Source organism: Polypterus senegalus, chromosome 7 (assembly GCF_016835505.1).
Source record: "Polypterus senegalus isolate Bchr_013 chromosome 7, ASM1683550v1, whole genome shotgun sequence".
NCBI lineage: Eukaryota > Metazoa > Chordata > Cladistia > Polypteriformes > Polypteridae > Polypterus > Polypterus senegalus.
The window spans coordinates 5923080-5940349 of NC_053160.1; the positions used below are offsets into that span (position 1 = coordinate 5923080).

At 42.4% G+C, this 17270-nt stretch overlaps 1 protein-coding gene across 1 annotated transcript in view; it reads left to right on the forward strand.

Annotated features, from left to right (window-relative positions):
- The window catches only part of tbc1d2 (TBC1 domain family, member 2), a 146362-nt gene that overhangs the window by 42560 nt on the left and 86532 nt on the right, over window positions 1-17270 (forward strand). Inside the window, exon 3 of the mRNA XM_039758180.1 lies at window positions 9274-9421. Coding sequence (XP_039614114.1) covers window positions 9274-9421 — 148 coding nt within the window. The remainder of the gene's footprint in view (window positions 1-9273; window positions 9422-17270) is intronic.

Consider the following 17270-nt stretch of genomic DNA (forward strand, 5'->3'; position numbering starts at 1 on the left):
TGACCTGAATCCAATTGAGATGCTATGGCATGACCTTAAACAGGCGGTTCATGCTAGAAAACCCTCAAATAAAGCTGAATTACAACAATTCTGCAAAGATGAGTGGGCCAAAATTCATCCTAAAGACTCATTGCAAGTTATCGCAAACGCTTGATTGCAGTTATTGCTGCTAAGGGTGGCCCAACCAGTTATTAGGTTCAGGGGGCAATTACTTTTTCACACAGGGCCATGTAGGTTTGGATTTTTTCTCCTAAATAATAAAACCATCATTTAAAAACTGCATTTTGTGTTTACTTGTGTTATATTTGACTAATGGTTAAATGTGTTTGATGATCAGAAACATTTTGTGTGACAAACATGCAAAAGAATAAGAAATCAGGAAGGGGGAATATAGTTTTTCACACCACTGTATATGGTCGAAAGTAGGTTCCAGTTATGACCCTTACGCGTAGAATTTCGAAATGAAACCTGCCTAACTTTTGTAAGTAAGCTGTAAGGAATACGCCTGTGAAATTTCAGCCTTCAACCTACACGGGAAGTTGGAGAATTAGTGATGAGTGAGTGAGTCAGTCAGTCAGTGAGGGCTTTGCCTTTTATTAGTATAGATTATTCATGCAGTTTACTTTATCCAGCTTTTTGTTTTTGTTTGTTTTAATCTGGGATGTGGGAAATTCTTGAGCCCTTGCTCTGCTTACATTAACACATTTTAAACAAAGTGGGATATATAAATAAAATGTATTATTATTGTTCCCTCTTTCCTAATTTATTTTGAACTGACTAAGCAGTGCAGCATACACTCTTGCCCTGAATTTCTAAAGCTAGCACAGCCTTGCAGCTTTTATCATCATGTAAGTCAGACCTGTTCAGAACTTCAACAAAAATACAAACTACACACGATTACTGTGGAATTTAACAGCTTTGCAGCTTTTTTACCGATTACCCCTGGGTCTCAATCAGCAGCTTTATGCCATGATATGTTCAGCACCACCCATAAATTGAATGTGCAAGCAACGTTGGCATTAAAATTGGGCTTTGTATCCTTTTCACGGCAACCAACATCATCACCATTTATTTCTATAGCACATTTTTATACACAGGATGTAGTGCAAAGTGCTTTACAGCATATCAAAGAAATAAGTACAAGAAAAGAAAAACAAAATGAAATTAGATGATAATAATAGTGATTTATGTTTTGTATGTTATTTATTCAATACACACATAATTACATCTAATAGATATGTCTCTCTATTATAAAAAAAAAGTGATCTTTTGAAGAGAGATCTCAGAGAGACGGAGAGATACTTTCACTTTCGGTGAGATGGGCAGGTCACGTCATACTTACAACCTTTAGAAGCAAGTCCCATGATACACATGCTGAGCAGGTTAGAGATAATGGAAGTTGGAAAATTCAAAAGTCTCAAGAAAATGAGAGTACAGTAATCCCTCGCTATATCGCGCTTCAACTTTCGCAGCTTCACTCTATCGTGAATTTTATATGCAGGCATATCTAAACATATAACTCGGATTTGTCGCTGCTTCGTGGGTTTCTATGGACAGTGGGTCTTTTTACTTCTGGTACATGCTTCCTCAGTTGGTTTGCCCAGTTGATTTCACACAAGGGACGCTATTGGCGAATGGCTGAGAAGCTACGCAATCAGAGTGCGTGTACGTACGTGTGCTGATTGGCTCAGCGACGGAGCGCCGAATTCGGTTCCGCTGTGTTAACCATTCATTCAGCATCACTGTATTTCGCTGTGTAAAGAGTTAACTTTTGTGCTCCTTTGTGTTTATCTTTGTGCGTAGTCAAGCTCTTCATTATGGCTCCAAAACGATCTGCTATTGCTTCAGGGGCAGTGCCCAAGCGCCAACAGAAGATGCTAACGATTGCCGAAAAGGTAAACGTTTTGGATATGTTGAAGGAAGGGAACCGCTAAACCGCCATAGGACGTCAGTACGGCATCAATGAGTCCACAATTCTTTTTATTTAAAAAGGAGGAAAAGAATATAAGATCTACGGCCGTAGTGTCCTTTAACCAGGGTGCAAAACGAGTTGTAAGTAGATGTAATAAGGCAGTAGTCTGGATGGAATCTGCTTTAGGGATTTGGATTGAAGAACAACAGCGGGGCTACACAGTCGCCTGAAGAGGCTCCTTTATAAGAGCTGTAACGCTCTCCTTTGTTGTGCAGTAAAATTAAACTCATCGTTATCGGACAAGTCGTCGTGTCATTGTTGGTGAGTAAGCATAATTCATTTTCTACGTACAGTACTTGTACGTATGTTTAGTGTCACTGTACACAGATTTTACTGTATACAATTTTTCTTGCATTGTATGTATTTATTGCTGGTGGCCTGTTTATCGTAATGGCTGTAACACATGTGATATCTGAGACGCCCGATATCTTTAAAATAATATTTAGGTTTTACTGTATATAAACAGTGTGTTTACATACATAATTTCAACGAATCTCACCTAATATCTAAGAGAATACAAAGGGTTTATGCTGTATAACTGTGCGGTAAATGTTTTTAAGAGTGTGGGAGGGCTTAAAATATATAAAAATAACCATATAAACATATAAACTGCTCAAAAAAATTAAAGGAACACCTTGAAAACACATCAGATCTCAATGGGAAAAAGAAATCCTCCTGGATATCTATACTGATATAGACTGGGTAATGTGTTAGGAACGAAAGGATGCCACATCGTTTGATGGAAATGAAAATGATCAACCTACAGAGCCCTGAATTCAAAGACGCCCCAAAAATCAGAGTGAAAAAATGATGTGGCAGGCTAGTCCATTTTGCCCAAATTGAATTGCAGCAACTCCAAATTGTACGCAGCACTTTGTATGGCCCCTGTGTTCTTGTATACATGCCTGACAACATCGGTGCATGCTTCTAATGAGATGACAGATGGTGTTGTGGGGGATCTCCTCCCAGATCTGGACCAGGGCATCACTGAGCTCCTGGACAGTCTGAGGTGCAACCTGGTGGCATTGGATGAACCACAACATAATGTCCCAGAGGTGTTCTATTGGATTTAGGTCAGGAAAGTGTGGAGGCCAGTCAATGGTATCAATTCCTTCATCCTCCAGGAACTGCCTGCATACTCTCACCACATGAGGCCAGGAATTGTCGTGCACCAGGAGCCACTGTACCAGCATAGGGTCTGACAATGGGTCCAAGGATTTCATCCTGATACCTAATGGCAGCCAAGGTGCCTTTGTTAAGCCTGTAGCGGTCTGTGTGACCCTCCATGGATATGCCTCCCCAGACAATCATTAACCCACCACCAAACTGCTCATGCTGAATGATGGTACAGGCAGCATAATGTTCTCCATGGCTTCTCCAGACCCTTTCACTTCTGTCATGTGCTCAGGGTGAACCTGCTCTCATCTGTAAAAAGCACAGGGCACCAGTGGTGCATCTGCCAATTCTGGTATTCTATGGCGAATGCCAATCGAGCTGCATGCTGCTGGGCAGTGAGCTCAGGGCCCATTAGAGGACATGGGGCCCTTGGGTCACCCTCATGAAGTCTTTCTGGTTGTTTGGTCAGAGACATTCACACCAGTGGCCTGCTGGAGGTCATTTTGTAGGACTCTGGCAGTGCTCATCCTGTTCCTCCTTGCCCAAAGGAGCAGATACTGGTCCTGCTGATGGGTTATGGACCTTCTATGGCCCTCTCCAGCTCTCCTAGAGTAACTGCTTGTCTCCTAGAATCTCCTCCATGCCCTTGAGACTGTGCAGTGAGACACAGCAAATCTTCTGGCAATGACACGTATTGATGTGCCATCCTGGAGAAGTTGGACTACCTGTGCAACCTCTGTAGGGTCCAGGTATCGCCTCATGCTACCAGTAGTGACACTGACTGTAGCCAAATGCAAAACTAGTGAAGAAACAGTCAGAAAAGATGAGGAGGGAAAAATGTCAGTGGCCTCTACCTGTTAAACCATTCCTGTTTTGGGGGTCATCTCATTGTTGCCCCTCTAGTGCAACTGTTGTTAATTTCATTAACACCACAGCAGCTGAAACTGATTAACAACCCCCTCTGCTACTTAACTGACCAGATTAATATCCCAGAAGTTTCATTGACTTTATGCTATACTCTGATTAAAAAGTGTTCCTTTAATTCTTTTGAGCAGTATAGTTTTTAATTTGTGGATTTTCACCTTTCGCAGGGGGGTTCTGGAACGCAACCCCCGCGATCAAGGAGGGATTACTGTAAAGTTCTCATTAGCGCCAACAAATGGAAAATATTACTTGGTGAAATAACAGAACAGTGAAAAGAGATCGAATAGAGTTTGAGGATGTCTCGGGTGCGTTCAGCCTTCCCTCTTCACAACGTTGCATATTTGTAGAGAATACATCGCATTAGCGCAAACAAAGAGAAAATAATAATCGGGGGAAATAACGGAACAGCGAAAAGAGATTGAATAGTGTTTGAGGATGTATGGGGCAGCTGTGGGGCTGTATGGCCAGTTCAGAGACTGGGGCCCTTGTTAAAGTCGAGGGTCAGATGAATTCAACCCAATATCAACAAATTCTTCAGGATAATGTTCAAGCATCAGTCACAGAGTTGAACTTACTTAAGCAGGGGTTGGATAATCCAACAAGACAAAACACAGCTGGAAATCTACAAAGGCATTCATGCAGAGGGAGAAGTACAATGTTCTGGAATGGCCATCACAGTCCCCTGACTTGAATATCATTGAAAATCTATGGGATGATTTGAAGCAGGCTGTCCATGCTCGGCAGCCATTAAATTGAACTGAACTGGAGAGATTTTGTATGAAGAATGGTCAACAATACCTCCATCCAGAATCCAGACACTCATCAAAGGCATAGGAGGCTTCTAAAGGCTATTAGATTAGCAACAGGAGGCTCAACTAAGTATTGATATCATATCTCTGTTGGGGTGCCCACATTTATGAACCTGTCTAATTTTGTTATGATGGATACCGTATATCTTCCAATAGTAGCCCCGGCGTTTATTCAAAAAATTATTAGGACGGCCCGTCGATTGTTGGAGACCGGCTATTAATCGCCTCGCAGACGGAATGGTGATGGGTAAACGGGATTCATTTGGCAGTAAAATACGCTTTGGTACCGCATTTACGGTCACAAAATGTAGGCAACAACTCCGGATGAACATTTCAGGATTTAATTAAATTATCAGTACAGCAGTACGGTCTTATTAAAGCAGTATACAGTACGGTACTACCGTAAGCATGAAAAACAGGTACGGTAGACGTCAACTTTCTTGCCAATGATGCCACCAGCAGTGGCCTGCACCAGTCCGAATTTCGCATGAAAGCGCTCATCAGCCCGACAAGGCCCCTGCAGAACATAAGGAAATGCAATGAGCTCCAAACTCGTGCATATAAGTATACATTACGACATGAGACTGGATAAGATACAATAAAGTACAGTACTTACCATCTACTCGTCATCTGAATAGGTAATGATTGCTTCATTATTTGCGAGTTCTTCTTCATCTTCCTCTTCTTGTGATGGCAATACAGGTACTCCCATTGCTTGTTGTCGTGCAGTAATCAGTTTTATCAGGATTAACGTGTCGAAGATGGCATTTTCATGTTCTTCCCGCCACCTCTGCCCTCCCTGTGGGGTTATGATTGACGTGGAAACGAAAGGGCAAAATGTACACAAAGAAATTTCTTTTTGACTTTCTCGCTTCCTCGATAGCATGCGATGACAAAATATTTTTGACACGAAAAGGTACTTACCTTATGATACACTGCAGGAGGGCGGTAGCCCAGGTGGTACGAAAATGAGGATCAGCGTACGAAAAAGGCAGTGGGTCATTGGAGATCGCCGTTTACTACAGATCGGCTACTATTAGAGACCGGCGTCTATTTGTCGCTACATCTCTTCAAACCCGGCGTTTATTGGAAACGGGCGTCAATAAGAAGCCGGCCACTACTAGAAGATATACGGTATTGCATATTTTCTGTTAATTCAATAAATTTAATGCCACTGCTGAAATCCTACTGTTTTCATAAGACATGTTAGATATTAAAAGAAAGTTGCTACTTTGAAAGCTCATCCATCCATCCATCCATTTTCCAACCCGCTGAATCCGAACACAGGGTCACGGGGGTCTGCTGGAGCCATTCCCAGCCAACACAGGGCACAAGGCAGGAACCAATCCTGGGCAGGGTGCCAACCCACTGCAGGACACACACAAACCACACACTAGGGCCAATTTAGAATTGCCAATCCACCTAACTGGCATGTCTTTGGACTGTGGGAAGATACCGGAGCGCCCGGAGGAAACCCCGCGAACACGGGAGAACATGCAAACTCCACGCAGGAAGGACCCGCAGCAGCGCTACCACTGCGCCACCGTGCCACCCTTTGAAAGCTAAGTCAATGATAAACAAACATCCAAAGAATTAAGAGGGGTACCCAAACTTTTTCATATGGCTATAGATACAGCTTAGATGAATTGTTGAGGGAATTGCCTGTGGATTGTTGCTTGATTGACATTTTGTACACTTTTTGTGTTGTTAAACATGAGATCACTATATTGTCTTTGTTATTCTGGTCATTTAATTTTGACAGAAAATTGAAAGATATTAAATATACATAAAGGACAAACACAAGTACTGTAATTATCAAGATGGTGATGTCTAGGCAGAGAACAAACCAGATTTGAATTCAAGGACTTGTCAGAGTTCAAAACAGGAATTCCTAACAAATATAAGACCACTGGAGTAAGATCCATTTTCAGTTGCTTTATTAGGCAGCAGCCACCATGGAAAGGGAAGTTGTCAGACTCGAAGAGACAGAGTAACTGACATTTGGGTGGAGTGAGATAACTGTGCAGAGTACCAGGAAAAAGGGCAGCTGCCAGATGGCTTATTGCACTAATGGGACAAAGGAGACACTGCAGTCGCCAAGAATAGTGGATTGGCTGGCAGTGCTGAAACACCGGATATGGCAACTTGACAATAGATGCTGAAGTGAACAAATGGTTACGGGGTGACTTCACCGGCTCTTTAGACGGACTGACAAGAAACAAAAACTAGCAACAATAATAGAGAGATTCTTTGCAGTGATGTACGGACTTTTTTCTGTTTAACCCTTAACTACGCACACTAGTGTATTTTGTACACCAATCTTGGTTATTTTAGTCCAATGTCCTTTTACCTGAATCTACCGGCAGCATCTGCCATCTGTCCTCTGCTTGTTTCACTACAAGTACAGTGTCACAATGGTTTGCCCCCAGTGTACCCCTAGCCGGTTTTATGAGTGGATGCCCAGTCGCAAGTTCCATATGGTGCAGTTGGTGCACCACGTGCACCACATGGGTACTTATGCATGTATGACAATGATGAGATGTTCTTCTTGCAATGACTTTGTCTGCAAAGAACATTCAACAACTGAAGTGAAATGTCATAAGTGTGCAAAATCCTGCCTTGGATGAAGTGTGACCGGTGACGAATGAGCACTGGAGAAGTGGATCAGGTTTATTTTCAGACCAGGGGTCCCCAGCTCCAGTCCTGGAGGGCCCCGGTGTCTGCAGGTTTTCATTCTAACCCTTTTCTTAATGAGTGACCTGTTTTTGCTGCCAATTAACGTCTTTTGAATTAATTTTAATTGACTTGTTTTTTAAGATTTGTTCCCCTAAATGTATTCATCGTTCCTCTGAATTGCTTCATTTCTTTCCTTTAATGGCACCCAAACAGAAATGAAATGTGAAGTAAGTGAGCCAACAGAAGACCAACTCAGTCAGGACCTCAAACTCCAACCAATTTCTCTCCAGGCAGTTGCTTAATTAGGCGCCAAGTCTTCTCGTTAACTAAACTCATTCTTTTATTCCATGGCTTGTTGCTGCTCTCATTGTGCAATAGAATACATTTCAGAAATTGTGGATTTTTCTCTTTTCTAAGAGCTCTGGTCAAATGTTTTGGGGACCTGAGCAGATCAGCATTCCTGTGACCTTCACCTTTCTTTATTTTCAGATATTGTATGGTGGTCACAGTTTGCTGGTCATGTCTTGGCTCATTTTGTATCTCACTATTGTTTTGCTGCTTATTAAGAAAAAAAGAAACAATTGAGGGGTCTGAGTCTTCAAGAGCAAGTCAATTAAAATGAATTCAAAAGAAGTTAATTAGCAGCACAAACGGGAAAACCTGTAGCCACTGGGGCCCTCCAGGACCGGAGTTGGGGACCTCTGCCCTAGACTGTGTCACAGAATGGTATTAAATTACATTTAAAACATGCACAATTCAAAATTAGTGCAATATTTTATATTACAACCTCACAGCGTGCATGTAAATAGCCATTTTAACGCTGGTGCATAAAGTACACCACGTGAGTACTTATGAGATGAGAAATGGTGTGAGTAGTTAAAGGTTAAAATTCATTTAACAGCTGCTTTAACATATGAATATTTTTAGCACTGTTCCTGGGATGGATGTGCAAAAGGTGAACTTGATCGAGTTTGTAAAGGAGTAGTGCTATTTCAAACACTCCAAACGTTCATCGCAAAGTTCACAGTGAGTCTATAAAAAGCTGGAATGGTGTCCACTGATGGGAAGCAGTGCAGTAAAATGCAAACGGTCTCACCCTTGATTTGTGACTTCTCTACTGTATGTTTTATGGACAACATGAATAGACAGTCTGATTCTGTCTGCTTACTTGGTCAAACAAGGTTTTACTTTGTGTAGTGGGATTCACAGGTATTTAATAACTGTCCTTTTCAAAAAAAAATAATAAGCCATCAGAAATGCTCAGGAGAATTTATTAACAAAGTAGTTTGCTCACTTGGTATAGCTGATGAGATTAGCATTACATTATATACTGTACAGTGCCAGAAAACCTTGCCAATTGTTTTGTAAAGAACACTGTGTGTACTTATATAGGTAATTATATGTGCATCTGAGTTTCTTTATGGCCCTGAAAAAATATTTTGTTGTGTTTTGTTGCCTAATAAAAAAAAAAAAAACACCTCTGTAGTGGCTATTAATATTCAAACAAACGCTTTTCTATACGTTATTATTCTTACTTCTTTGCAATGTGACATTGCCCTGTAAGAATTTTAGTCAAATGAAGTATGATATAAATGATTAAGCACTTTGCAATGGTATTTTCTGTGAAATAAACTACGCATGCCATTACGTATTTATGAATATTATCCACTTCATTTTAAATGCAGTTCTGTCAAATAAGGGTCTTCGTTTAGTCTTAAATAGAACATATTTCTTGTTATTGATCTTTTTAATTTCAAAATGTCTTTGTTTTTGCAGGCAGTGAACAACCATACTATGATGTACTGGCTCCAGCAGCTGCAGGTAAAGCGATGGCAGCACAGCAGTTCTGGGGTCCGAACAATGCTGGATCCAGCCACAGCCATTACCGAGAAATCCACCCAACCTATTTTCCATGAAAAGGAAGGTAAATAATACCACTTATAACACTTTTTAAAAACTGTCAATAATATTACTGCAGTCAAAAGTTTTGGTGTATGGAATGTGCTAAAAACATGTAAACTGCATGCTAGCGAGTCTAACATCTTGATCTAATTCTTGTTAATTCGTGACCATAAAATGCTCCAGCTAGTTTATGTTGATGCTTTTGCTGCAGATGTTCTTTATGTTACCTTTAATACAGTTAAATAGGACTTTCAGAGCATATAAAGCTTTAAAATTTCTGGTTGCGCAGAATTCCATTAGTTATGAGAAGCCATTGAATCGCTTTCTTTCAGCTTCATGCTGTAGCCTCGTACTTCTTCCAACTCGTTAACTTGGGGATGCCTTGCCAGCTCTTTCAGCTTCATGCTGTAGCCTCGCACTTCTGGGCCGGACAGACAGACAAAACACACACACACACACTTCCAGACGTAGATGTTTATACAGGTAAAATTCCATTACAATGAACTGCCAGGGACCTAAAAAATATTTTGTTGTAATGAAAATTTCATAGTAATGAGATTCTGTATTTGTCACTATAGTACTTTCTTTAACTTGCATCCAGGCGTTTGAGATCATTTCAATAGCTTATTTCACGTTAATTTTAACCTGCTCCTGTCTACAAGTTGTGCTGACGAGAAGTTTTCTCAGCATTTCCTTGCGATAGTACACTTCCAGGGTGCGAATGATGCCCAAATCCAATGGCTGAAGCACCGCTGTTCAATTGGGTGGGAGGAATTCAATGCGAACATTATTTAAATGTAGATGCATGTTGTTAGCAGCACAATCAGAACCTATCAATCAGAAGCTGAATCATCCTTTTCTTCTTCTTCACATTGTGAGGTTTCTGAACTCTTTTGGGGGGACCCCCCCACCCAACGGGAAAACACGCCAAAGTGCATCCCTAAGCGCAATTGCCGCGTCTGTGGAAGATTGTCTGTTGCCAGGGCAGGAAAAAGCGGGCTCATAACCCCAAAAGATGAGGCTGAGTCTCAGTTCTTTAGCAAAACCAGCTTTATTCAGCTTGAAAAAGGAAGAGCACAGTTATTTATTGTAGCGGGATCTGCCACTGTCCTATACACAGACACAGCAGTCAGACAGGGATGTGACCAATTTAGTGGCCAAGTAATACTGTGCTCTGCATTTACAATGTTCCTTGCATCACTCGTTGAGAGCTTTCCGGTTTGCTGTTGTACTGGCAACGGATAAAAAGTCTTCCACAGATGCAGTGATCGCACTTCGGGACGCTGTTCAGCATGCTGTCTAATTGGGGAGGTCCCAAAGAGAGTTTAGAAACATCACAACAGTGACTTTGCTTTTTCTTGAATGAGTGGCGCATTAATAGAAATGTTTCTTGAACGAGTATCACTGAACCACATAAAAACTGCTTTTTCGATGTCTTCAGATGCAGCAGTTTGCATACGTTTGCAACCTGAGATGTTTCTTCTTTTTTGCTCGGTCTTTCAAGAAAGTTGACAGTGTCGATAGTGAAATTCCGAATTCACTGCAGTATCTTTTTTCTTTTTGCCGGAATCGAAAGCCACAAACATTTAAAGTTTTCTTTTTTTCCCTAATATGAACTGTTGTCGTTTTTTCGTGTCGGCCATTTCTATAGGAGGGTGACAATGAGTTAAATTCCAATGGATATTTTTCAAATGTTGATGAGCAATAAGCAAAAGGTATCACTGAAAACCAGAGAAACACAGCAAAAAAAAACAGTACGAGGAAAGTTCAAAGGAAGAAAAAAAATTTTACAATGTTTCTGTTCGGGGATCGTTGCGCACAACTGAGCTGCGACCACAGAACTAACTACTCTGTGGATGATTTATTCAGGCATTTCAAAGTCTTTTGTAATGAAAGTATCTGCTGAATGTATTTCGTAGTAACGAGATTTCTATAGACTCGCGTCATATGGGGAAACTGTCGGGACCATAAAAATACTTTGTTGAAATGAAAATTTCGTTGTAACAGAATTTCACCAGTATATAAGATATATGTGTGTGCGTGTGTATTTGATTCCTTGTGCGCCACCATCCACTGAAGAGGGGCATGATCAGTGACAAGGGTGAATTAATGGCCTAAGAGATAGTAAATACCTCAGCTGTGTAATAGTCTGCTTGTTTGCCAAAGCTTCCTGTTCCACCGCCGCATACCTGGTCTCCTGATCCAGCAGTTTCTGGCTCCGGAACATGACGGGGTGTTAAACACCATCGACACTCTGGCTCAACGTGGCACAGAGTCCTGTGTCCGAAGTGTCAGTCTGGAGAATAAAGGCCAAGGAGAAATTAAGTGCCAAAAATACCAGTGCTGACGTTAGGGCTTGCTTTAGTTCACGAAATATAGCGTCTGCTTTTGAATCCCATGCTATGGTGTTTGGGGCTTATTTCTTGGAGATGCAAGTTACCAACTGGCGGTAGTTACCTGACAAACTGAGAACAGCTTGGACCTGCCTCTTGGTCTTTAGACAGGGCCAGTTCATGATGGCATCAATTTTGGAACACTGTGGTCTAAATGTACCCCTGCCCAACAGGTAGCCCAAATATTTGGCCTTGGTTAATTAAAAAAAAAAACATTTCTTAGGGTTAATCTGAAGACTGGCCTCACCAAGTGTACAGAGCACCACCTTAACCTCTGCTGTAGGTGTTCCTTCCATGTGCTGGAATAGATGACCACGTCATCCAAGTAGGCAGGACTGTAGGATTGTGAGGACATAGCACTCTGTCCACCAGATGTTGGAAGGTTGCCGGCACCCTGTGCAATCCAAATGGAGGCACCTAATACTGCCAGTGTCCACTAGGGGTGCTAAACATTATCTTGGCCTTTGCGGAGTCCGTTAAAGTAACCTCCCAGTACCCTCTTGTCGTGTCCAGTATGGTCAAATACTCCACTGTACTGAAGCTCTCGGGGAGGTCATCCACTTACGGCAGCGGGTGAGCATCAAATTGGGAAACCTGAGTAAGTTGATGGAAGTTGGTGCAAAGCCTACAACTGCCGTCAGGCTTAGGGATCAAACCAATGGGGCTGGGCCAAGGATTATGACTCCCCTCTATTACACTTAAGTCCAGAATCGTTAGACCTCAAGTCCCACCTCTGCTTGTTTTGAGTCTATATGGGCGTTCCCTGACGACAACACCAGGTTCAGTCATTACGTCATGCACAATCAGAGAGGTCCATCTGGGCTTCTTGCTTTTCATCTCTGGGACAGACAGAATAACTGCTTCCAGCTTCTGCCGCTGTTTGACTGTCTGATCAGAACCGACGTTAAAGACTTATTTTTCAGAGAAAAATAGAACAGGGCTGACCGGAGGAGGGATCAGGGTCCCTATCATTCCACAGCTTCAGCAAGTTGATGTGATATACCTGTTCACTTGGCCGACAGTTTGGTTGCCACAACAAACAATTGACAAGACCCTTCCTCTCCTTAACTTCATATGGGCCTTGCCAATGTCCCAACAATTTAGAGTGTGAGGTGGTAACGAGGACCATGAGGAGATATCCCCGGCAGTATTCCTAAGGAGAAGTGCTGTGGTTGTAGCAACGGGCCTGTGCTGATTGGTCTTTGTCCATATAGTCCTTTACAATAGGTTGAATTTTTACAAATGTATCCTGTACCTGTACGGCATACACTAATACGTTAGTGGAAGGGAGGGCCTCTTCCTCCCAATCTTCCTTTTGGATATCCAGTATGCCCTGGGGTTGCTGCACGTAGAGTAACTCAAAAGGGGTGTAACCCACAGAGGATTGTGGGACTTCCCATTAGGCAAATAATATAAGGGGGAGCAACTGGTCCCAGTTTCTCTAATCCTTACTGACCTCCTTGCACAGCATTTGAAGATTATATACTGAAGCCTTTAAGTGCGTTATCTTGAGTAACTTGGCCATTTCCGTGAATGTCTCCGAGGTGAAGGACGCCTCCTGGTCTGTTAAGACTTCTTTGGTGATGCCAAATTGTGCATAGACCCCTACCAATTCCCGTGTGATGTTCTTTGTGGTAGCTGTACGGAAAGAGATGGCTTCAGGATAATGGATAGCATAATCAATCGGGACTAAAATATATTTATGTCCTCTCGCTGATGGTTCCAGTGGTCTTACTTTGTCCACTCCAATGCATTCGAAGGGAATATCAGAGGAATGAGAATGAGCTGTGCACGATCCCTCCTAGGAATTTGTCTCAGCTGACATTCCCGGGCAGGAAATGCAAAAGCGACAAAGCTCCTCATTTATCCTCAGACAATAAAATTGGAGCTTAATGCAGTCAAAGTTTTTTTTGGCTCCTAATTAGATTGTGGGCAATTCACAGACCTGCCGCCAGAAGGCTTGCAGAACCAATAACAATGACTTTACTTACCCATCATGCTCTGGTACATGATAAAGAAAATCAGTATTCAAGACAAAGTGGACAAAGGTCCCTGTGGCATGGGATAATGCATGTGTTGCCAATTAACTAGATTGATTGCATTTTTGGCAAAATTTAAGGAATCTTCATTCCATTGTTTTCTTTTAAAGGAGGCTGAAATTTGCCTAAACTGAAAGTGTGAGAAGGATAGAGGGTCCTGACTGACCTCAATAGGCATGGTTTCCACCCACGATAGAGAAATGTCGTCGGATATCCCTTCTGTCTGCGTCGTCGTGGGGTCTACCATGTCAAACTGCATGGCCATGTTACTCCTTACAGCTGGCTGTAAACACGGTGCGGAAACAGATTGAGACAGTTCTTTCCTGTCCATTACTAGGCCCAAATGTTTCTCATGAGTGGAATGTGTTATACTGCTTTTATTTTCAGACCAGTCTTAACTCACCACATGAGGTGGGTTATGGGGAACCGGTATTGTTTTGAGTTTTCCCATGGATACAGGTCAGACAGGTCTTTCCCTTTAACCAATGTCGCGGTAATACAGAGTGGCGAGCAACAATGGATATGTTACTGCCGGAGTCAATCAATGCAGTTACCTTATGGCCATTCACTAACACTTCTGTACAGGGAAAAGAAAAAAGGTTTAGCGACTGCACAGTACCTTTCTCCTTTTCACCATGGGTCAGCTAAGCAGAGGTCAGTTGTGTCCTTCCTCTCTACACTTGAAACAGCGTGGAGACGGCATATGTTTCTCTATAGACTTCATTATGTGTTCCGTGTTGTGATGAGAGGGCTCCTGGTGTGCAACACACCCATCCGGGTTTGGCGTACAGACTCTTCTGATCTCGCGGCTTGAGAGGCAGCTCTATGCTGCTCAGTAGTATCATTAAAGTCTTCTGTGTTTTAGTATGGTTGTCTCCGGACCTGCTGGGCAAGATAATCAGGGAGGGCATTCACTAGGAGGTCTCAGGCAACCTATTCAACCTCTTGTTGGGTGTCATTCACGTCTGGCTGTAGTCAGCACCCTGTTTTCCCCCCACAAATCGAATGCCTGAGATCAGGAATGCTGCTCTGGGTTAAACCGCCACTCACAGCAGATCCTTGCTTGCTGATCCATCGAAGCACCATACCTTTTTAAGACCTCCGCCTTGGGCTTATTGTAGTCATCAGCAGCCTCAGCACTGAGATTATATTAAGTCTGCTGTGCTTCATCTTTCAGGAACAGCACCAGTATGTGAGCCCATTCCGTTCGCTCCCAGTGATGTCTTACCGCAGTATACTCAATTATAAAAGGAAATAAGATTCAATATCATCATTTCTTATGTAACGGCAACAGTGCCTGGGATGGAACCCGCAACATATCCTGTTGGGTAGCCACATGTGCTTGATACCACACTTCAGCTTCAGTGACCTTGGTCCTGTACTCTCCCACCTGGACCTGAAGCTTCTGGATTTCAGTAGCCATGCCAGTGAGTTTCGGTCTTTCTCTTTGGACGTTTTAGCAGAATCCTGCTGACTATGCCAGTTGTCAAGAAAACACAAATACCCAGAAAAAGGTTTGTGGTAGCCACCCTGTATACTAGAAAATTAGGCTCAAGGAAAACATAATTATGTCTTTTCAGACAGAGCTCAATACGGAACTGGCTATGGCTAACAAAGATGGAGCTTATATGTGATGGGAACGGGAAGCGAGGTCAGGAGATCTGGGACAGGATGCGAGGTCAGGAGAGCCAGGATCGGAAGTGCTGTCATCAGGTGGGACTGCCTTTTGAGGGTCTGCAGAGGAGGAAAGGAAGTGTTAGGTAACCCTTTGTCTGGCAGATAAATACTCTTATTTGAGCCCATAACCTGTTTCTCAATCACCAGTATGTGACGTTGTGAATGATATAACTTAACCAACACTATCACAAAGTTGAACCGTAAAAACCCAACTTAAGAGATGGTGGCTAAAAACACGGAACTGACTCAGTGCTTCAATCACATGACTAGGGTCAAGAAAGCTTTTAAACAGTGTTGCCTAAGGCAAATGGCCCCAAATTATCACAAAGGGTATGTGTGGGTGGGGGGCCCTGCCCCAGCCCCAATGTTCAATAAAAATGATGAAAGAAATCATACAATTAACAGATAAGGGAACATATTGAGGTAATTAGCAGAATTGCAGACATGAACAAAAAAGGGAAAATGATTTAACAAGTACCTCTGTTATGGGTTCAGTAAGAACCACATTTAAGCCAGAATATAATTAGAGGTTCGAGTAAAATTGCCAGGTGAGTGAGTTAAATGTTTCCCATGTATGACTTAAATATTTGAGCATAATGAAGACTTTCAGACATTTACTAAAGTCTTTTGCAGAGTTGTCCCTACCGTTAGTGTAAGCTAATTAAGTGAATAGTTGTAATTGAAAGACACAACTTTCAGGTTTTTATGCCAATGAGCTATTAGCTGCTGAGGGTGAAGTGGCAGGGATGAGAATCCGTACCTCCAAGTCTGAGGTCATGGTTCTCTCTCAGAAAAAAATTGGATTGCTCTGTCCAGGTGGAGGGGAAGACAACCACGCTTATTGGAAGAATCTTGTTTAAAAATGTTGGAAGAATGGAACATGAGATCGACAAGTGGATTAGGAGAGTGGTGGCTATTCCCCGGGCACTGTACCGGTCCATAATTGTGAATCGGGAGGGGAGTCTAAACACAAGATTCTCAGTTTACCCATCGATCTACATCTCTGTCCTTACTTTTGGTCATGAACTGTGGGTAATGACTGAAAGCATGAGGCCGTGAGTATGAGTGGCAGGAATGAAGATGGCCAAGCTGACACTTTGTGACAGGGTGAGCAGCTCAGCGATTCGGGAGAGCCTCAGAGGAGAGTCTCTGCTTCTCTGGATTGAAAGGAACCAGCTGTAGGGGATTGGGCATGTTGTAAGAATGCCTCCTGGGCGGCTGCCCCAGAGCTGCTCCACCCATGTCCCACCAGGCAGAGACCTTTATAGCAGATCCTGGATGGATTATGTCTAGGCTGTTTTGGCAATGCCTGAGAATTCCTCAGGGAGAGCTAGAATTTGTAGCTAGGAACAGGGAGGTCTGGGCAGAGCTGCTTGGCCTGCTGCTGCGGCAACCATCACCAGGAAAGGAGGTTTCAGAAAATAAGATGAGATGAGAGATTTTTGCTTTAAAAGGTTTAAAGGATACTTAGACCAATTAAACAATTTATTGAATTATATTTTGAGTTATTTCATAGTACTGTGCTATATGTATACCATATGTCCTGTGCTATTTATGCAAATTGACATAAACTGCACAGACTCATCTTAAAGAGAACTCAGTGGAAGCCTGACTTATTAGTCATCAGTTAGGCAGAGAGGGCATTTTCAGCCCCCACATTGAAAGGCTGACTCATTTCCAGCTTAAGTAGTTATAGCAGGCTTACATCATCTTACATCTACTTTAATAAATAAATAAATAAAAACACATTCTACTCGAGAAC